Source organism: Gobius niger (assembly GCF_951799975.1).
Source record: "Gobius niger genome assembly, chromosome: 10".
In the NCBI taxonomy this organism is placed as follows: domain Eukaryota; kingdom Metazoa; phylum Chordata; class Actinopteri; order Gobiiformes; family Gobiidae; genus Gobius; species Gobius niger.
Genome location: NC_136861.1, coordinates 27,947,020 through 27,969,406, shown reverse-complemented (window position 1 = coordinate 27,969,406; position 22,387 = coordinate 27,947,020). Strand labels below are relative to the sequence as shown.

The 22,387-nt window shown below is 41.6% G+C and overlaps 2 protein-coding genes across 5 annotated transcripts; one reads left to right on the top strand and one right to left on the bottom strand.

Moving 5' to 3' along the window:
• On the bottom strand, positions 1-11,675 carry flii (FLII actin remodeling protein). Of its 4 annotated transcripts, none has more exons than XM_079563978.1 (31): positions 11,490-11,673; positions 10,606-10,716; positions 10,289-10,360; positions 10,123-10,203; positions 9,789-10,036; positions 9,601-9,704; positions 8,018-8,193; positions 7,776-7,933; positions 7,612-7,696; positions 7,396-7,543; positions 6,208-6,338; positions 6,025-6,135; positions 5,836-5,940; positions 5,571-5,750; positions 5,407-5,489; positions 5,259-5,333; positions 4,287-4,370; positions 4,007-4,178; positions 3,825-3,932; positions 2,932-3,123; positions 2,752-2,850; positions 2,536-2,625; positions 2,317-2,456; positions 2,011-2,245; positions 1,736-1,890; positions 1,590-1,650; positions 1,374-1,502; positions 1,105-1,211; positions 916-1,021; positions 774-839; positions 1-252 (listed from the first exon to the last, which is right to left on the bottom strand). In XM_079563978.1, exons 1-31 carry the CDS (start codon positions 11,550-11,552, stop codon positions 118-120), a joined length of 3,810 nt encoding a protein of 1,269 aa, XP_079420104.1. In that variant the 5' UTR covers positions 11,553-11,673; the 3' UTR covers positions 1-117. The 4 variants fall into 4 exon arrangements, with proteins under 4 accessions (XP_079420104.1, XP_079420105.1, XP_079420103.1 ...); XM_079563979.1 differs by having other exon boundaries at positions 6,025-6,132; XM_079563977.1 differs by having other exon boundaries at positions 2,752-3,123; positions 6,025-6,132; positions 11,490-11,675.
• A 341-nt stretch (positions 11,676-12,016) lies between these two features.
• desi1a (desumoylating isopeptidase 1a) lies at positions 12,017-15,934 on the top strand. Its single transcript, XM_079564892.1, has 6 exons — positions 12,017-12,205; positions 12,471-12,492; positions 12,672-12,741; positions 13,594-13,703; positions 13,787-13,909; positions 14,129-15,934. Exons 1-6 carry the CDS (start codon positions 12,115-12,117, stop codon positions 14,217-14,219), a joined length of 507 nt encoding a protein of 168 aa, XP_079421018.1. The 5' UTR covers positions 12,017-12,114; the 3' UTR covers positions 14,220-15,934.
• The last annotated feature ends 6,453 nt before the right edge of the window (positions 15,935-22,387 follow it).

Sequence of the window (22,387 nt, the reverse complement as noted above, 5' to 3'; positions counted from 1 at the left end):
ATCAACAGTGCGGCGTAGACGACATCATCTTCAATCGAGAACAGCATGGCAGCCTGGATCGGTGTTGTGTGTAAAAGCGTTCTTGTGCATATCTGAGATGTAGGAGAGTGTTTTTGTTTACGCCAGGGGCGTTTTGAAGGGGCCCCAGGCGTGGAAGCAGCGCATGAAGCAGTGAGGCTCGTTCCCCTTCCGCACCAGGCGCAGCTTCCTGGGCTGCTCGGTGTCTTTGGCGCGCATGTGCTGGATGTAAACCTGCCGGGGAAAAACAGAAATGGATTTAAAATGATAAAAAAAACAGGTTAACGATGGATTGAATGTCTTTTAATACTATCGTAAAACCTCAGTGAATCTTTTAAATGGCACAAGAAGGATATGTAAGCAGTTTTCATATCTGGACTGCAGATTTGTAGTCTTGATGTGACACAACAGACACAAGGATTAGTATTGGAAAAGTGGATTTACAGGAAACTGGCAAAACCCAGTGACTGAATAGATTTTGGATCTAATATTAGCCACGTACTTCATTTCAAAGTAGTGAGTTAATCTTGTAAAAAACAGAAAGAGGGTAATGATCAATACTTCAAGCTATTATCAAATCAATATCCATTTGCTCCCATTTTCAAGATGAAAGGAGGCGGTACTCGAGGTCAAACTGTTAGCAGTGGCCCCAATTCCTTTGTGTGCACACTCTAAGGGGGTATACATAGATGTTCGACTCTTCTAGAAGAAAAAGCTGCATTGTTTGGATTTGTTTCATGACTAAATAACCCCACCTGGCAGGCTTTGAGGCTGAGTTTAATCTCCACTTGGCTTGTCTGCGAGCCCACCCACATGTAGACCTGAACATATAAGGAAAACAGTCAGCATTGTGCAAACGCTGTACATGATGAAAGATGCACAAACGAGTCTATGCACCTCTTTCCCGTTGTCCAGCAGCATGATGTCGTCATCCGCCAAGTCGTCCTGACAGAAATCTGAACACTTCTCAGACACAGAGAAATATCCCTTCTCATTCGAACACCTGGATTCGACAGAAAAGCAACTCATGTTCATGCTCCAATAGTCGAAGTTTGTTTTTATTTATAAATAGCTTTGCAGGCTTACCTAAAGAGACGGGCGTATTTCATATAGTCTGCATCTTCGTCGTACGGCTTCTGAGAACCAATGCCAACCCAGAAGAAGTTCTCTGGCTCCTCCCCTTCATTGATAACCTGAACAAGTTGTTGAAACCAAGTTAAAATTAAAGAAAAAGAATGGTCTTCAACACAGTCAGTCAGAAACCACACTAAGTAAGACAACTAAATATCTATTACAAGCGTTCTAAAAAAAGGCATGAAACCTTAAAACCTTAATAGTGCATCTCTGCCCATTACCTGCTTGCTGTACGTGTCGTCAAACATGCAGTTCATGATGTCCTCTGCCAGCTTGGCTTCGTCCGGGTCTGCAGCTCTGCCCACCCAAGTGTAAACAATGCCCTGATTATCTGTGCTCTCAAACGGTACCTGCACCAAAAGCAGTAAACATTTAAAACATGGGCGGTCAAACACATTAAGATGTTTGTTTTACTTGTGTAGCTGATGAGATACAACCTTGAGAATGAAGCAGAATTCGGAGTTGAGATTGCACGAATCTGTCCCAATCTGGATGGTTCTAGAAAAGAAGAAGAACGTGTTTAAACTCTGAAGTGTTGCTGATGCTTGATGAAGCTTAGAGTCGATAATGGACATGTTCTGACCTGGTGCAAAGCGCGCTGCCGTTGGTGCGGATGTGGTAGAGCGAAGGCTGGGCCGAGTCGGTTTTCTGTTTCCTTTTCCCTTTGTGGATGATGAACTTCCGTTTAAAGTGAGACAGGAACTTGAGGTTCTCCTGCTGCTGGGTCATCCTCACCACCTAAAACACCAATAGACATTACAATTATACCCAACAATAAAGCAAAAGTTACAAACATAACTACAGTTCTGTGAAACCTGGAAGACCGACAAAGCCCAGTGCTGTCGAGGTGGAACATACCTTTAACTTTCCAGGAAAGAGGCTCTCGAACTTTTTCTGCAGGGAGAAGGTGAAGGTGAGCCAGCCCATGTTGGAGGCCTGTCTGCCCTGCCAGAAGTACACCACGCACTGGAAGTCCTCTTCAGGCGGCTGCTCCTCCTCCTGCTCCTCTACACGTGCGCCCTCACCCGCAGGCTTCTCTTTACCCTTCTCCTTCTCCTTCTCATCATCCTCATACTCAACGGGAACCCAGTATCTAGAACACGGAAATTGCATGAAGTCAAACATAAGTGAAGTTTGAAGGTGCTCTCTCGTCTCGACAGTCACCTGCAGAGAAACACGTAGCAATCTTGGGTGAAGAAGTGCCCGAACTCCTCCTCTGGCAGACGGGCGAACTTTTTCCCCTCCAACACAAATCCCTCCATCCCGTCCAGGTCCTCGTTCCACTCCTCCATCAGCTGTTCGGCCTGGACACGAGAATATACCAACTGTCTAAAACGATGCTCTAGCAGGAAGAGGCAGGATGATAAAAACAGGTGACGTTACCTCTGAAAGTGGCATGGCCGGCTGTCTGGGGAGGAACAGGGCTGTGAGGTCTGCTTTCATCTGGTCCTTCGCCTCGGCATCCTTCTTCACCTGCACAAGGATGAGTCTCATCAAGTATCGGAAAAGATTTACATTACAGTGGACTTGGGAAATGCATGCTGAACGAACAACCCAGAGATAAGCAAATTGATGTTGAACTCGCTCCCCTTCACTGACCTTGCCCTGTAGGTTGTCTTTCTGTTGCACGGTCTCCGCTGCTCTGGTGTAATCCACCTTCAGCACATCATCCCAGTTCTTGAATTTAGACTTGAACACCTGAAGAAGAAGAAAGCACATCCCCTTTATACGACGCTTGCATGATGTCCCGTCTTTACAAAGCCGTATTAGGGCCATCACCTGTGTTTCCGTGCCCTCCAAGTTGCGGGTGACACAGGCGTGTTTAGGCCGGTGCAGCATAGAGCAGACCTCCTGACCCAGCTTCAAGGCGGCAGCTCGGACAAGGCGAGGAGACTTTCTCCCGATCCAGATGAAGACATCAGACCAACAGTCCAGGATGTACACGCCCTTTGTGTCCAGCAGAGACTGGATCTGAAGAGAGAATAACGAGTCAGTGAGAGGATTTTAGGAAACTTGACACTAAGGCTGGTAAACGAGACCAGTCTGGTATCAAAGAAAAAAGGTTTGGGTACTACTGGTATCGAAGAAATAAAAGTATTGAAAGTAGGTACGGAAAATAAATATAACATCTTTATATTAAAGTTTTGATGCTGTTGGTCATCAAAATTTAAAAGAAAAATTGAAATTAATTGAATTGAAAATTTGAGAAAAATGTAGATAAAAGTGGAAAAAATTGGGAAAAACAAGAAAAACTTGAAATGTTTTTTTCCCGCCCTTTTGTAGTTAAATACATTTCTTGGAAGGAAAGGTTTAAATTAATATTATGAATCTGTTTTATGGTTCTATAATAAACCCAGTATCGCTAAAGGTTTTGGTATAAAAAAAAATTGAACAGTACCCAGCCCTACTTGACGGGAAATAGAACTTTTAAAGCAATCTCATTTGTTTTCTGGATAGATACCATATTTTGAATTACACTGATGAGATACTTGCTGAGAGAGAGGTCATTTTTTGCATCAGATGACCGCAAGAATGTGAATATAAATTTGTAAAGACTGTGAAATGGAAAAGGTTTTTGTCAGAGCTCCAATACAGCATTCTGGTTATTTGTTTCCCCTCAAAATTATAGTACTAACAAATCCAAAAGTACATTTTACTGCAGAAATACGTACCAGTCTCAGCTCTGGTAAGGTGTCCAGCTTAACTTTGTGGTCTTTGTGTTCGACAGACAGCTTATAGTTGATCTGAGGCAGCTCCAAATACCCAAGGCCAAGTCCCACCTACCAAACGAAGACATAAAAGCATTAACAATGACAAAAAAGACATTCAAGTCATTCAAGTGTGCGGGATTTACCTTGTACAGTTTGGGCCTCATGGGAGAGAAGTCGTCTGGCACGTGCTTCTTTATTTCCTCCGGCTGCCCTCCCATGGCCTCCCAGAAAGTGGGAGGCTCCTGGTTCTGCATCAAAGTGACGATCTCTGCTTTGCTCTTGCGCTCGTTCTTGTTAATCTTCTCTGCGAATAACCTGAAAGCGAAATATACAGAGGCTTCAGACTTGGACTTAATGCTCTGTTTTGGAAACTCGACAGTGGAAGGAATGTGCGATTGGCGTGACGGTTGATTTGCGACTTGCCTTGCTTTTGTAGTGCCGCTAAGTGTAGCGTTGGCTCCTCTCCAGATAGAGATTTCCAGCCCGGTGTCCAACAAGAACACATACCTGCAAAGAAACTAAATGATTACACTGAAAAAACTATGCAAAATGTAAAGAGATATAAGGAATATGGGAAAAAAGGGATTGTTGTTCGCAATGGATATGGTACTTCCTATATGCCACAAATTACAATTTTGATTTTACTCTAGGGCTGGGTACCGTTAAACGATACCAGTATGGTAAAAAAAAAAAGGTTTGGTTACTACCGAAAATAAATATATAAAAACTTTATATTCAAGTCAACAAAATTTAAAGCAGAACTCTCGAGGCCATAAACACCACTGCCGGTGTTGTAGCAACGGTAGCATGTTGCGTTTTGTTTACTCATTAATTGTTCGCGAGAGTAAATACTACGCTGACAGGAGAGGGAGAGAGGGATATTGTACATCCAATGACACAATGGAGATAATTTTTTCCCCCTCAAACTTGGCTATAAACACTGTTTAAGTGGTGCTAGCCCTCAGTTAGCTTTGCCCGTTAGCTTTTTCTTCGTGATTCTATTAGTGTGTATTGGTGACTCCGACCCTGAGGCAGGAAAGTTGCAATTGTGGTTTTCTGGCCAGAGACACCAGGGGAGATGAAAAAATTGGAAAAGAAAGGGGGAAAAAAAAGAACGTAGAAAAGGAAGGAAGTTTGCAGTTAAAGGAAGTTTCTTGGTTGTTTCGCCTCAAACAAATGATATAAATGCAATAAATGAACATTATTAATCTGTTTTATGACAAACATTTTAGTATAGGTATTGAAAAAAGTATAGTCAAGGTATCAGTATCGAAAACCAAGTATCGTTAAAGTCCCAGTATCACAAAAAAATGTAACGTTGCTCAGCCCCTTTTCACTCTGATAAATGAAGCCCCAATTATATGTGTGAATGTCAATGCAATGAATGTCAATTACCTGGGATCGAGGGAGGAGCCCTTCACCGGAACAGACTCCAATTTGATGTTTTTCTTGCCGAAAACTCTATACAACCTTTAAAAACATCATTCACACTTTAAACATACAGCGCAACCTTGTGATGATATATTAATTCTCATTAAAATACCTGACTGAATAGTTCGTGTCCTCCACAGTGTAGAAACCACTCGACGTGCCTCCCTCAATGTACGAGATCTCATTGTGGAACACCTGCAGAAACGAAGATTGAAAGCACTGAAACATTTGCTACATCGATTCATTCTTGTTCGTTCGGGTGCGGCTGCAACATACGGCGCTGAACTCCTCGCTCTCGTCTCCCATCTCCTCTCTGATCGTCCTGCATTCCGCCCCGAGGAAGTTCCGCAGGTTGACGGCGTGGATGGCGGCGCCGGCCTTTTTGTCGAGAGTGGCTTCCTGACCGATCCAGTAAAAGATCTCCCAGTTCAGAGCCCCGTTGTCGTCCAGGAAGGTCTGTTGTCACGAAGGAAAGACAAAAATCACGTCGACAGTCAGTTGATGAAATTCACACTGTATTCGATAAGGACTGACTGTTTACCTTGAGGACGATGTAGCTGTCGGCTTCGTAAAACTTCCCGTGAAACGTTTCGTCGATCTGAACGGGGATGAAATTCTCAATCTGCCACACAGTCACGCCGGGAACCTAGAGAAAAACAAAAACACGAGAAATTCTTTACATCTAAAATCCAAAAGGTGCTGAGGTAAAGTATTGAATGAGATTACTTACCTGCCCCGCATCGTCTAGAAAGAACTCAGAGTAGTCCAATTGTGGCTTCTCTAAACTCTGGTCCCAGCGCCGGACCTTCAGGTCGCCATATTTCAGCTCTCCATTCTCGTGCTAATCCACAACAGTATGGTCATTTGCTTTATTATGTTCCTTAAAAATCGCATTGTTACTATTATCGTTTACCTCCATGTTTTTCTTCTCCTGTGCCACGTCGCTCATGCCCTTCAGCACCTGCTTCGCTTGATCGTCCTGGGAACAGTCTTTTCTCCTTCTCAGCCTCATCTTTCTGGCCATGTGATCGCGAGGACTTGCTCCTGAATACAATAAAACAAGTCATGGCAAACAACCTCTCGCTACAGCAGATTCTGCACTGGACTCCTGTACCATAGAAAGGACACCCCGGTACAGCTGGTCTTAAAGTTCTTTACCAAGCTTCAATATAGATTAGATCATTAGCTATTCAATCAGTCCCTCAGAGATTCCATGGGCATTTTTTGTGATTGTTGCGGCTAAAAAGCCTGATATCGTCGGCCATTTTTCCAAAAGTTGCAATGAAAATGTTTTGTCTGCTTAAAACAATATATTTTTACATCTAAATGAAACTTTTCTTTGCTTTTTACATCAGTTTAAACCAAAAGGGAATAAGAAAAGACCGTGTGCGTCCTGTGGTCCCCCAATCCACTGCTCAGCTGTGAAAAGTGGGCGGCGCAAACAGGCACCTGTTTCTGTGAGTCAACACAACTCCGATAAAACCCTGAGGAGAACAGACCGAAAGATAAATGTCTGTTTATTTCACACATCACGTTTGAGCTTCGGCTCCGGTTTAAAATCAGGGACCAAAATTCACGCAGTAAAGAAAGCACCAGCTCCTCACACAAATGCCACCGCATCACGGGGAAAGAAGCGATCTAATGCAATGCACACACTGTACATTTATTCAGATAAAAGCCTATTGCTAAATTTAGATCCAGTCGCAGAGAAACGAAACTCGGACAAGGGGAGGGAAGGAGCACGCAGAGGCACTAACTGTAGAGTCAGACCCAGGCGAGTAAGAGGAGGCGGGGAGCAGAAGTAGTAGCCCTAGCTTCAGTCTGAATGACCTGCGGAGGCACTGGGAGCTACACGCAAATAAAACAAGTAAAATGTATTTAATTGATCATATTGTTATGTGAATTATTGGAATAGTTGCAATCCCGCATTGATTTCGCAGATTTTGTGTTAATAGTTGTTATCGCAACATCGCAAAATTCTGGAGGGACTGATTCAATAAACATTTTACTGTGGAACTATTCACTATGGAATACTGAATAGGCCTGCATTAGTTCCTGTGTTAAAATAGAATAACATTAAAGCAGTCGTCATCATGCGTACCTCCCCCAGCGGCTGCCACAGTTGCAGGGGAAGCCCCGGCCAGACGCAGCTGGTTCTGCAGGGAGAAGTCGATATTGTACCACTCTGCTCCACGGTCCACCGGTTTAGGAGGCATCACCAAGTTTGGGTTTTCCCGCACGTCAAGAACCTTAAAAAAGAAATCCATTAACAGAACTGCTTGTTTTTAGCATACTTTTAAAGTAAGCTTAATCGTACATCCAGCTCAGTCAGAAAGTGGATAGCTTCAGGCAGTGTCACAAGACGGTTTTTATTGAGCACTAGTTTCTTCAGCTTTCCACACCTGGGAACCACAACACAAAAAAAACTTTGAGAATGCAATTTAAACACAAGTATTGACTAATAATGTGGGCAATGCCAACCTGCAAAGTCCTTCAGGAATAAGCTCCAGGTTGTTGTTTGCCGCCATGAACTCCGTTAGGCTGGAGAGTTTGCCCACACCAGGAGGAACACCATCGAAGTCCAGCTTATTGGAGTTTACATACAGTTTCTTGAGCTTGGACAGTTTACAGATGGCTGACTGAAACGGAAAGCGCAAATAAAGCGTCATAGAAAAGCGCTACCTCCAAATGCTACAGCTAAGATCACATTTTTTCCGACTTACGGGCAGTGAGGTGAGCTGGTTGCGGCTCAGGTTAAGCGTCTCCAGCTGGGTCCACTGGTCGATGCAGAGGGAGAGCTCGGAGATCTGATTGCTGCTCAGGTTGAGTCGCTTGAGGCTGCCCAGGGAGTACAGGCACTCGGGCACACGGGTCAAATCGTTACAGGACAGGTCAACATCTGCGGAAAGCACAGGCGAGAAGAAAGTATTAGGAGGGCACACAGGAGGAATAGTAATAAGGGCTGAGTACCGTCACATTTTTTTAAAAACTTGTTTTTTGATACCGATACCTGAACAATATACTAAAATATGTGTCATCAATGTGTGAAAGCTCTGCAAATTTACAATATCAGGTTCATCTCCAATGTCAAGAACTGTGTGACAATGGGGAAAAAATATGGCAAATGGCAAGGTGTGAAAAATAGGGAAAAACTCGAAAAATGCAGGAAAACAGGGAAAATATTACAAATAAAAATAATGGGCAAAAATTTTGGGAAAACAAGAAAAAGAAAAAAGGGCAAAAAATGTGATAAAAACAAAACAAAAAACAAAGTCACTTTGTTTAATGCTGTCCCTGGCCTGGACCAACAGCATCAAGGCTTGGATCTAAAAATAGAAGATTAATTTCTGTCCCTGCTTTCACTATTTTAATTCTATTCTATACCAGTAGAACCTAAACCTTTTATCCGATACCAGACGGGTGTCATATAACGGTACCCAGCCCTAATAGTAATGCTTGCTTTGTGTTGCAGGCTTTAATGGATAAATTGTAATACCAAAGCTAGTTTGTAAACCTTAGATCAGATCAGAGCATAATATTGTCATGTTCTTGGGTGGGGCAGCCACGCTTCCACGGAAATAACTTACAACAGAAATAACTTACAATCTCCCTTAGTGAGCGAATGAATATGAATAATAAATCATATCAAAACTCAAAGTTTATTGCATTATTATCGGTCATCTAAATCTGGGTATTTTCTCTACTTTACTCAGAAGACTCAGAGAGGGATGACTGGGCGATTTGGCAAATAAATATCTTGCACTAATAACAAAAACATAATAATCCCCACCTGAACCGAGCACATTTTTCTCTAGCTTTGGCTTTACCCAAATCTAAAAGCTCCTTTACCTGAGAGCTCACCGCCTATATGCCAGGGTAACGTCTCATTTGAAAGCTAAGACCTTATCTATTTTGTTGTGTTTTCGTCACGTTTTTTGTGGCTTTATTAGCACACAAAAAACTAAATGCGGCCAAAACTCTACAAAAAAACAATAAGAACGTGACAAAATTGCAACAAAACGAAAACCCTACAAAAACGCAACTAAATCAATTAGAACAAAACAAGGAAGAAGCTTAGAGGAGTTCTGTAGGTCTTAGCTTTCAAATGAGGCATTACTCTGGCCTATAGGCAGTAAACTCCCAGGTCAAGAAGATTTGGGTAAAGCCGAACTGGAGAATATGTTCTTTGTTTACGGTGGGGGGTAAGGGGTTAAATGCACCTCATGTCCAGAAGCATTGAAAACATAAATGAAGTCCTATACTCCTGACTAAACAGCTCTATTCCACATAGTCAAAACAGCTTTACCTGCCAACTGCGTCAGCGCCTCCAGGCTGGTGGGCATGTTGTTCTGGGTCCTCTGCGTGTTCCGCAGGTGCAGAGTCTGTAACGCCACCATGGCCGGCAACTGGCTGCTCAGACAAGCACATGCAAAAACAGGTCACCAAACTGCATCTGTTACAGCATCGACAGAGGGAGACTGGGTTTATCCGCACCGTAGCTGCGCGTGCATCAGCGGGTTGTTGTTGAGGATGAGCGTCTGCAGATGCACGAGGCGCCTCATCTGTGGGGGCAGACTGTCGAGCTTGTTGTCGCTCAGGTCCAGATACAGCAGGTCCGTCAGGTTGATAAACAGCTGATTGGGGATCGAGTCAATGCCGTTGTGGCTTAGGTTTAGCACCAGCATGTTCCTGCTGTTCTCCAGGTCTCGGGGGATCTCAGTCAGCTGATTGTAGCTCAGATCCTGCAGATTATGGAGAGGGATTTGGTAAATGATGATTCGATTGCACAGAAGTTCAGTGTGGAATATGAAATGTGACTTCAGCATACCAGCACAGAGAGGTCGTCAAGTTGGAAGATGTCATCCGGGACTCCAGAATTTTTCAAGTTGTTCGCTCTGGCCACCACAGCCTGTCACGAGAAATGTATTTTAGAAACCCAATAAACTATGGAGTTTAGCACACAAAATACAACTCTGAGTTAAACAGTTAGTTACCCTGAGGTTTGGCAAGCCGGACAGTTCCCCATGTAACGTGGTGAGGCTGTTGTGACTCACGGATATGTGTTCCTGGAGATGAAAAAGGTTAATTTTCAAAGATATCTCATCTACTCATTTCTGTTTTGCTAATAAAATCATGCAGGTGACGATAACAGCCCATGATAACATACAAAAGCACTGACGCGTGTCCTGTTTAGATTAGATCACCCTTTCACACTTGTTTAACATTAGTATACAACAGAGAATATATTCTTAATTCTACTAAGCACATCTACATAAGCTCATACCTCCATGAGCTCACCACACACACTCACCAGCTTCTGCAGAGAGGCCAGCTCTTCTGGGAGGTAACACAGTCCTGTTCTGTTGAGCTTCAGCCATCGCAGGCTGCTCATGCTTTTGACATGTTCAGGAAAATAACCACCCTATACAGGCAAATGCAAACATTAACAGCTGACTCACATCATCAGTGTCTCAAAGCCAAATAAAATGACTTCATTTGCTGTAGCTTCTCAGAGGCACTGCACAAACGAACGGGCTTGACACAATTAACCCCATTGTGCTCATCACAGTGGAATGTTTACTTTGTTGAAAAATCAGACAAAAACAAACACTTTCTTGATGACAGAACAAAAATGTTGATTCGACTGAGTAAAACCTGCTTTGTCCCAGATAAAAAATAACTTCTCTGGATCTATCACAAAGACTATACTCCATAGTACAAGTATAGAGTATGAGGTAAGGTCAGAAATACTTATGAGGAACTAGATAACCCACTGGATCAGCTTCGTTGTCGCTTTACGCACTGTTGTGATCATAATAAACTAAGGATTAGAAAGAGGAATTGACAAAACAAAAGTTCTGTTTACTCATGCTGGCCTGATAAGAGTAAAATATAAGTTTAGATAAGCCAATAGAATGTACGAGACGTATTCCCTGCCCTCAATGACTAAGGTGACTCTATATGATGTAATAAATGGCACATCCAGAACTGATGTGAGGTGTAACTTTACTCAAAAGGAAAGATTTGACAGTCTACTAGCTAACGCCCAAAGCTAGTCGACTGCTAAGCTAGCTAATGTTTTGGCTTCCTTGTAGTTATTATGGCGGATGTGTAACTACTTTAGCTTAGGCCAGATCTGTGGTACAAAACCCAAGTACAAAAAAAAGGCATAATCACAAGGATCTCAATGGTTACCTTGAAGTCATTTCCACTCAGGTCTACCCCCCTGATGAAGGGAAGGACTCCGGTGGCAGCCATTTCTCCAGCAGGACGTCAGCTGCTCTGCTCGGTCTATTTTGGTCTATTTCTTTGGGTCCAGTACAACAGGACAAGAGGCTGGTGGTGGCTGGGGCTGGTAGTGCGCGACTCTCAGCTCTTCTTCAGTGTGTAGCCTTGTCAGAGCTGAACCAGAGCTGTACTGCCACCTCCCGCTTCGGAATAAGGCGTGTATCATCCACCACTAAACTCATACACGATGGTCCTAAATAAACTTGGAATTGTTATGAAATAGCACCATTTCCTTCTGTTTCTTTATGGATAGTCAAGATATTTTTTTCATCTAAATAATAAGCGATGCACACTATATAAAGTAAATTCACAAACCAAAAAATAGCAAATAGCCAAACCCTTTCAAAATAAAACAATCTTACGTCTCGCCCTGTCGTTGCGTGTCGCGTACGTCACCTTATATTCTGAAGGGGACCAAACCGGAAGTGCTTTTGTTTTTTGCCTGGCGCATGACATCATTCTGTCAGCTGTCCTACAAAAGGTCCACCGGTTAGCTAACCTCAAATAACAACCGCTATTCTGGGTATACAAAATGGAAAAAACTCCGACGAGATACAATGTCCAGTTGTATATTTATGATCTTTCCAGGGGTATGGCTCGCAATCTGAGTCCCATCATGTTAGGTGAGTGACAGCACATTTACTCCGATGCTGGGTGGCCTCAGATGATAAAGTCATAATAACAACTCGGCTTAGTATAATAACTGTTCAGGCTTTGAAGACAACAGTGACGAACTGGTATCTCGCTTATTTTACTTTTTTGATATTCCTGACTCTGATCATTAGCTTTGCCTTAAAATAGATAGCCTCACTATATGACTGTTTTTATTACAGTCTTTGATATTGTAACACAGTATTTTTAAATAATGTCTATGACTTTATATTGCAGGAAAACAACTCGATGGTATATGGTGAGTATGTTTTTTCTTTGTAGCCCTTAAAGCCACACTGCGGAACACTGCAGGTTATATATGTTGTTATGTCACAAGAGCAACTAATCTGTAAAAGTGTGATAACGCTAATATCGCAGTGTGTGTCATCCAAATAAAGCGTTTGGAAGAGGATGTCGCGTATTAATCTTTTGTTGCAGGCATACCGCTATAGTGGCCTATGGTGATGAGTTCTTCTATGGTGGAGAGGGAATCTCCAGCTGTTCGCCGGTAAGAAGTAAAAAGTACATTTATGTTTTTGGGGGGTTAATTTTCACCTTGGAAAAAGTTTCCTTTTTTACTCAAGAATTTCAATCTGAAATTGCAATTGAGAGTTGAAATGTTGTTTTTTTGTAACAACATTTCAAGGCCAGTTTGTTTGACCCAGTCTCCTCTATCATACTTAACACCTGCATTTGCAAGATAAGTCATAAAGTCCCTAATCTGTTGAACGGCTGTTGTTTATTTTTTGGTTTATTTGGTCGGGACAGTGCATGGTAATGAACATACATGGGTCTCATGCATGTAAACACGCCACACCGGATTGTAGCCATGAGCTAATTTTCATCTGTCGTCCCCCATGTGCACTCTGAAGCACACTCTTCTGGCCAAGTGTACATGTTTTTTGTTGGGGATTATTTCCAAACCTTTGTTTTTTTCTAAAGACACTGTTCTTGATGTTGGAAAGTTAACAAAAATACGTGCTGTAAGTTTAAAAAAAACAAGGGTAGGCAAAATAAGCATTAGCTTCAGCCTATACCTTTTTCTGTCATTTTGTATGTTATGTTATGAAGAAGTATACTTAACTGAATGTAAATCTTTTGTTATAATTTTGACCGAATAAACTGAAACTAAACTGAAACTGATCAACCACCTCCTTATATGCAGTCTGTAGTTAGGTCAAAGTTTTACATTAACCTATGATAATCAGTTGATATTTTTATGATCTTGAATGTATTTGAGTATTGGCCAAAATAAACATTTATCGTGGGATTAATGGCACTTGTGTTTTTGGAATATTTTGAATGATTTGTTCAAGCTTTCAGATCAATCTAACATCCAGATGTGATGTCTTGTGTGAAGGGTGGAACCATGTTGGGTCCTCCGGATACAGTTGTAGAGCTGGGAGAGACCGAAGTGTCAGATGAGATTTTCATGGATTATCTTTCCTCGTTGGGAGAAGGCACATACAGGTTATCTTTGTCGTTTCAGCAACTCTAGTCCTGATATTGCCGCTGTTACTTTATGTTTGACTCATACTAATCTGTGTCTTTAGGGGTGACAAATATCGCCTTTTTGAACACAACTGCAACACCTTTACAAATGAAGTATCCCAGTTCCTGACGGGCAGAACAATACCCTCCTACATCACTGACCTCCCATCTGAAGTCCTTTCCACGTGAGTATTGACTGCTTGTGGGTTCATTTAAAATTTGTATTCTATTTGTTTTAGGGCTAAACATATTTATATGTAATAAGTTTCTAAACAGAGACAATGAATTACAGTCACATTCTCCCACATCCCCAATAGCAAAAAATGAATGAAGACAAAGCTCTGAAGATTATAAAGCATGAATGTATTGTCAGAGATTGAATTAAAAATCTAATATCTCCACAGGCCTTTTGGCCAGATGCTGCGGCCGATTCTGGATTCCATTCATATTGCCCCTTCTGGAGGAAACGTCATCAATGGAGGAAGAAACGCATGACAAGAGAAGTGCAGCTGAGCCAAGACCTCTGGAGGTTACTTCCAGTGTAGTTAGCAAGACTCAATATGTACAGTAGGTAATATACAGTAATTTAAAAGTATTCACCATTACAGCCATCGAACTGAACCAAAACAGGTTCACTTTTGTTGTTGTCCCTGTATTTATGAAACCTGACATTTGACATTCATCATGTTAACCAAACAAAACTTAAATTTTATATAGATTATATAGAAAGTGTACAAATTCTATTATAACAAGTGTGCTGAAATTAAAATGTCTCCATCTCTACTATTCACATTACAAATATCTTATAACCCAGTTCCTGTGCTGACTACAGTGGAAAAATCTGTTGTATCGAATGCAAAAGGTGCAGATCAATGAAAGATGGGGCCATTGTGATTTATTTTATTGTGTTGTTTACCCATCTTTTCTAACATTTTTTAAACAATCTTTTTGACTACATCCATCGTTTAACTCCTTAGTGCCACCTTTGATAATAGGCTATCACGTCAAAGTGGCAACCATGTGACACAGAGCATGTTATTTTTAATATTTTTCATTGAGTGTTCAGATTGCGTAAGAAAACATTGATGTTGCCATCTAATTTAATCCACACAATTTTTGCCAACAGTATTATTATTTGAAAATAATCACTTTTTGTACATAAGAAAGTACAAACTTATTTGTCAATAGCCACGAGTTGGAGTGTGTTCCAGGACACATCTGTGCCTTCATTGTTTTGCATGGCAATGGCTACAGTGCTCTTGTACAAGTGTCCTGCACAGATCTGTGTGTGTGAAACCATGTGTATCAGTGTTAATTCCTTGTTTGTTTTAAATTAATATTATTTAATATTTATTATTTACAGTGCAATGGAGAAATTACTAACACAATTACAAGTTGGGACAATGTGTAAATGTGAATGAAATGATAGAACATTGTAATTGCTACATGTTTGGTGCAATTAATCTAAAATGTTTAGACATATGCTACACAAGAGCCTGCTGAAACAAGAACAAAACTTTACTCTATCCCCAGTATTAACTTGAGTGTTTATAGGTTTATATAAACATTATTACTCAGTGTCCCAACTTTTTTGGAGCAGGGTTTTGTATTCTGAGGTGTTGACTGTACCTCTGAACTTGTACTGTTATTATACATGTATCCTTATTTAAACATACAGTGTGCATAGTACATTTGATCAGATTATGAGTATGTTTGACATCCACTCCCTATAGAGCCTTTGCAGCTTAAACAATGTGAGGGATTACGGAAGGACATTGTAAAAAGGCAAGGAGAGCTTACAGATTATATACCAGCAGCTTCTCCCTTTTCCACAGTACTACAGTAGCTACACTTGGCACCAGCCGAGGCCACGACTCCTCTCGAGAACAATGAATGTGCCAGTGTCTCTCAAATGAGGTATCCAGGCTCAGGCCTCAGTGGCTTCTGTGATCTTTGCCTTGTGATTTAGCCGTTCTGCTGACACACACGCACTTACCTGACCACTGAAATGTATTACTAGGGCTGCACCATATCCGAAAAAATATTCAGTATTGTGCAGCCCTAATTATTACACAAGTCATCCTCTTCTGGTATCATCACGTTATGACTTTTGCGTATCTTTATTTTGAAAAGTTGACCATGATAGATGTGTGTATATCATTTGTAATTTTGTGCAATTGTTTTTGTAATAGTAGCTGTCTATAAAACCATTGACACCAAATCAAAAAGCGTTTTATGGTCTCTTGTTTATTTATTTATTTTCAATCTTGAATTGTTAGGATTTGGGCTAAAACACTTTGGTCAAATTTATATTGCTGTGATTTTTGTTGTTGTCGTAGTATTCACAATTGTGTTTGACTGCGGTGGTTTCTGTTTTGAAGTTAGGATTCCGACATAGTTTTCACGTTTGGCGAGGTTTAGGGTTAATCTTATTAAGCAAAAAGCTTGGTGCAATACCACTAACCAGAAGGAAATGAATAAAAAATTAAAATCCATCAACTGAATGAATAAAGACGGAGACTAAAAGGATGAGGCAGTTCTCTGAATGGCCACACGGAGGCAATGTTGCTCCTTTCACAGCTCCTGCAAAGAGGCTTAAGAGACCTACTTATAAATATGTGCGGTGTGTTTATTTGCTGCCATTCTGCATCAGGGCCTAATTTAACACAGCATCAGTATTTTGCAAACAACCTTGCATTTTTTTTCTATGCAGCCATGTTGCAAGAGCTGAATGAAGGACTTTACAGTAAATGTGACTTTGAAAAAAACAACAAAGAGACATGGCATGTGTTCTACTCAGAGGTGGGTAGAGAGTAGCCAAAATATTTACTCAAGTAAGCCTAACGTTATTCTCAAAATCATTTTGCTAAAGTAGAAGTTAAAAGTAGTGGCCCAAATATTGACTCAAGTAAGAGTAACAAAAAGTCTTTGCCCTTGTCAAAGTCACTCACATGTGTCTTTATTTAGCACTCATCTGGTGTGTGTGGAAGTGGAGTGAACTTGGCCCTTTCCATCCACTCTATTCCTTATAATGCATACTTGCTGCTGAACCAGCTTTTTACTATAGGAATAATGTGGCATTTGACAGCCGTTAACCTTTTTCTTCACTTGAGTGATCGCGTTGGACAGGGCCACAGTTGGAGCGTGCGATTCACTCTGACCCTCATGCTGTGGTGATGACCAGCCTGTGTGCCACAGAGGTGACTCAGCGTCTCCTATAGACTTCAATACTGCGGAGTCATCAGTTTGATCTACACCTGGTGAGGTTACATGGAAGATAAAAAGTCTCAGTGGTGATGTTCTTTTTAAACAATAGGGCTATTAGCTGAGTGGAAAGACAATAAAATCCTCCTTTACGTGTTGTCAAACACCTTCAAAGTTACCTTTTGTCACTTTAAAGAATCAGTGTAGCCTTTAAACACAGAACCAAACCAAATCAAATAAGAACACATAACATATTTTAGAGCTTAATTATGACCATTCCAGAGGTTCCTACTAATTAAAATATGCACTCTTAGGCTTTACATAGGACTACTGATTGTGTGGGCATGTAACTAAAGAAAATATCTATTCATTGATTGAACTGTTTTTTAATTTTATTGTAGCTGTAGCTAATCAGCCATTCCCAGAATCTTCCTAATGATGCTGAAAATAATGTCATGCTTTTCTTCATATTACATTCAAATCATTAAAAAACAAGTAACCAACTAAATAAGTTTAAAAAATGCTTAATACTTAACTTTGATGTAGGCCTACTCCTTGAAATGCATCTGAAGCCCCTCAGAGGGAACCAGTATTATAATCATGTAATGTAATAGACCTAATCAATTTTAATTGGTGTCAATTTACATTTCCTTCAAGAAATCACTCACCCATTCACGCTCTCATCATTCACCAGTGTACACAGACACGGGATGCGTGGGTGTAGTGTCTTGCTCAAAGACACGACAGCCTGCACTTGTGAGTATGACGTAATAAATAGCCACGCATAGTACAACATCATTCAGTTCACATTCTATCTCAGCAATAGCAGCAAATTGAGTGGCAAGTCTGCAATGTTATTCATTGATTTGTCACTCAATTGTTTATTAAAACTGATGTAATAGGTTAATCCACAAGCAAGATGATTCGGACCATCAGCCTGGCCCGACTTCTGGAGATGTGTCTCCGGGCGCTGCACTCCGGTCGCCCACTGCTCCCTACGATTGCTTCCAAGGATGGGTCAAATGCAGAGGACACATTTCTCTATGAGGACAATAAAATACACCTTAACCCTAAGGAGGGTAACAGACAGTTTTCCATGGACTTGATAAAAAGTGATCAATATCTGTCTCTAAACATTTGACATCCCAGCAGCAGTTTCAACAGGCTTACCTGTGTTTACCTCAACAATAAACTGGACTGGTCCCACAACACCAACGAGAAGGGCCAAAGTTGCCTCCACATTCTGAGGAGACTGAGGTCCTTCTGAGTGAGCAGGCCTCAGCTCAGGACTTTTTATGACTCTCCACTACACTGCTGTGTGCTGGGCCCCGGGCAGCACAGAGCGGGACAAGAATAGACTGAACAAGCTGGTCAGGAGGCCCAGCTCTGGACTCTGTGGAGGATGTGAGGGACAGGAGGATACTAGCCAAACTCACCACCATCATGGACAACACCCCCCACCCACTGCACGGGACTGTAGAGGAGCTGAGCAGCTCTTTCAGTGGCAGACTGAGACACCCTCAGTGCAAGAAGCAGCACTACCGCAGGTCCTTCACCCCCACTGCTGTCAGACAATAACCTCTATGCAAAACTAGGTGCAATTAACCTCTGTATCAGCGTCACTTTATCAACTACTAGGACTGTAAACTTTGCACAGCTGAAATGTTATAGTAAGTCTGCTCTATCTTTATTTCATTTTTTAATGTTTATACTTTTTGCCCCCTAAAGTTTTTTTATTCACTATATATAAGATGCCTCTATTTACAATTTAATTTACACATTTCCTGTCTATTTTGCGCACCCTGAGTGCTTCTTGTGAGCTTATGTAACAAGTGAATTTCTCCATTGTGAGATCAATAAATTATCTTATTTTTTTCTTTAGACATGATCCAAGATGGCGGCGGTTGCTGTTTTAGTCACGTGACTCATAAAAAAAAAACATATTGTAAAGTTATATTTCTATTCGTATTTATAATGCGCATACCCTCTATTTCCCATTACTCTCAAAAGTTCAGTTTAGTTTGGGCTAAACTCTGACAGTCTAAACTCATTTCCCTCAAACTTCTGAACTAAGCAGCGATGCTAACGCCACTGTCCTGAGCTAGCATGTAGCACCTCTCACATACTCCTCGCAACATTCCCGAACTCTTTTCGAGCACAACTAATAATGCTATCTAACTAAAGTTATATTTGTTCTCACACAAATGGTTGAAGCTGAATTGGAAAACAGGAACACTGATCTCTTTGAGCGCTTCAGACAGTCCCTGGACGGCTTTGCACAAGGTAATGTTATCTGGTCTAAAAGGTTCAACACAAAACATATTATGATGGCTTTTGACATCACAAAATGTCGGGTTTAACTGGCGAAATGTAGAAGTGTGTCCCTATGTCTGACACACTGCCTTTCACGGTAGCTACGTGTGATCGATGAGCCAGCTAACAGTAACGTGTGTGGGCATGTATTGTGCTTCACACAGGTGTCGAGTCTCAGGAACAGACTAAACCTACTTTTATTGGGTACACATGTCTCTTAATTGCCTAGTTTCAACAGTTATTATGGATACGTTTCAAAAGCTTGTTAACCGCTTAACCCCCACCTGAACCGAGCACATTATCTCAAGTCCAGCTTTAACCAAATCTAAAGCCTCTTGAAAAAAGTGTCAAAATAGCAACAGAAAAGTGATGACGATTTGTCAAAATGTGGAACGAAAACAAGAATGAAGATGCCACAAAAGAGTGACAAAAAAGCAATGAAAAAGTGACAAAAATGTGGGACAGAAATGCTACAAAAGAGCAACAAAAAAGTGACAAAAATGTGATGAAAACCCAACAAAAAAGCGATGGGGAAAAAAATGTCTAAAAAGTGACAACAACGTGAGGAAAAAGCCTTAGATGAGTTTTGTAGGTCTCAGCTTTCAAATGAGGTGGATTTGGGTAAAGCTGAACTAGAGAGGCGGGAGTTAAGAGGTTTAACTAATTTATTGTCCAGCTTGTTTTTAGATTAACAGGGAGAAAATTAGACAATTTGAGCAACATTATTCTCTGTTTTTAATGGGAAGCTGTAATCTAGGCTTCTTGTGTTTAAAGTGCATTTAAAGTGGGGAGTGACACTGAAAAAATGAGGTAAATCACGACTACATTGGGGAATTTTTCAGTTTTTTTGCGCTTAGGCTGTGTTTGCAAAAATCTTTTGTAAATCTCAGTCAGATGGAAGACCTCAAGGATTTTTGCGATATAAAGGCTGACCACCAAAACCTACCATTCTTACCGAGCCCAGTAGTGGTGCTAATTTTAAAGATTTTTGTTGTCTTTCAGGTGACTTCATTCACAACAACGTCCCGGTTTTCATGTGGGCTGGTCGCATGCCAGATGTTAATGGCGAAGGCAATGCACCGCACTTCGAGCTGATGGGCCACCGAGACAATACTGTGGATCCAGAGCAGCGTGACTTCAGGGCGTGGGAGAAGACTAACACATCAGGGATGGACGTGGACTGTCCCGCTTTACCTACTCGTCCTGAGACTCCCAGTGCACAACGTACTGTCCTTCTAGTTTTATTTCATATTTTAGCGAACAAGATAAACACTGTGCAAGCCTTACGTACGCTAATAACGGTTGTGCGACAATCCCCAAATCACTGTTTTTTGTCACAGACTCTGGAAGGAAACGGCTGAGGGGGAACTGTGATGATGACGACAGTGATAAGGAGAACTCCTGTCTCAAGAGAGGATGTTTGAACACGATCTCTTCTGATCCCCTCGTGTCCTCTGTTGTCCCCCCTATCTCCCCTATCTCCGTAAAGAGAGCAGGTGAAGAAGAAAACATTGACGAGGACGAGTCAAAGTTGCTGTACGTGAGCCAGCCCTCCGAGGAACGTAACCTCACTGAAGAAGACCAACTACCTGGGACCTCTGCTGGTACCTCATTCAGACGCCCTTACGCCGCGCGACCGTTTCCGTTCCGCCCATTTTATAGCTACGATTCAGACTCTGACTTAGACTTTGAGTAAAGGGGCTCAGAAAGGCCTGAAAACAACAAACACATGCAAAGTCAAACCTTTCAATTCAGATGAAGAAGGAAAAACTAAGCACCTTCAAAATTCAGGTATTTTTTTTTTTTTTTTTTTGGACAAAAGCTTTAATAATATTGTTTGTATAATCTGATATTATATTTATAGTATTAGATGTGAATAAAAGGCAGGTTTACTCTGGTCTGGCTCATACAGTTAAAGAATAGGCTGCTCTGTAATGGACTGTCTTACTCATCTGCCTCTGAGGAGCATCACTGTCAGTGCCGGCTCCAGAACAAACTGACTGAGGGTGCATCAGCTTAAATATAGAAATAGAGATTCATGACATTGACATTTCACACCAAACCGTTCATAGGGACAGTCACTGTGAACGCTCAGCTCCTCTACAGTCACAGTGAAGCCCCCTGTCCCTTCTGCTCGTGTTTGCACCTTAAAACACCACCAACAAGGGATTTCAATGACGTCAGTGCTGTGCGTGCCGGTATGGACTGCTCCGTATTGCCAAACACACTTAGTAGTATGTTGTCCAGAGGCTTCCAGATCGCACTCTTTATGACTGGATAAAGCAAAGAGAAGCACCACACATTGAAAATAGGAGTCTAACTAACTTAAAATAAGTGGCAGGGTTGTGCATGACAAATAAATCTTTAAACGTAATTGCCAAATGCTAATCTGCACAAGTACTCAAGTTACATACAACTCATATTACATAACTTGGTCACCAGGGCTGTCGGTGGAGGGGCTGAAACCTCCCTTCCTACAGCAGCAAGTTTCCTTCAGTGCAGAAAGGCCTAATGAGTAAAAGCTGTTCCTGCGCTCCTCTCAGCAGAGCATCATCTACAACTTCTGTTGCTACCTACCCTGAACCTTCTTTCAAAAGAAGCTGTATGGTTCGAGTGACATTTGCACATCCAGAGGAGCTGCTGCGATAGTGTAGATCCCTGGTTCCTGAAGAAGTGTAACTGAGGAGTTGGTCTTCAGTGCAACAGGCACCATTTCCTTCCCTATACCTGTCACAAAAATTATGCTCTGCTGCCAAACTAAAACATAGTTATTGCTCTGCCAATTTATGTAACAAATATAAGAGCATCAAATAAAAACATGATCAGCTATAAATGATGAGGGTATGCAGTTTATCTAAAATAGCTATTACTGTAATCAAACTTTATACCCTTCCTGGCTCCTGCTCCGACCCTCTCCTCCTCCTCTCCTTGTTAGCCCCTGTTTGACTGGTCAGAGGCCCTCAGGCCTCCAGCTGAGCGCGGCAAGCAGCTGGCCAGGTCACCATTCTTTGGGGAGCCAAGGCCCCACTAACTGCCATGGTCGTGCATAAATCCATAGATGAATAAATACACACACATGACCTTCTGTTATACTGGTCAGTCACACTGCCTTTTCCCAGAATGCCCTTGAGTTGCCCATCTGGGCA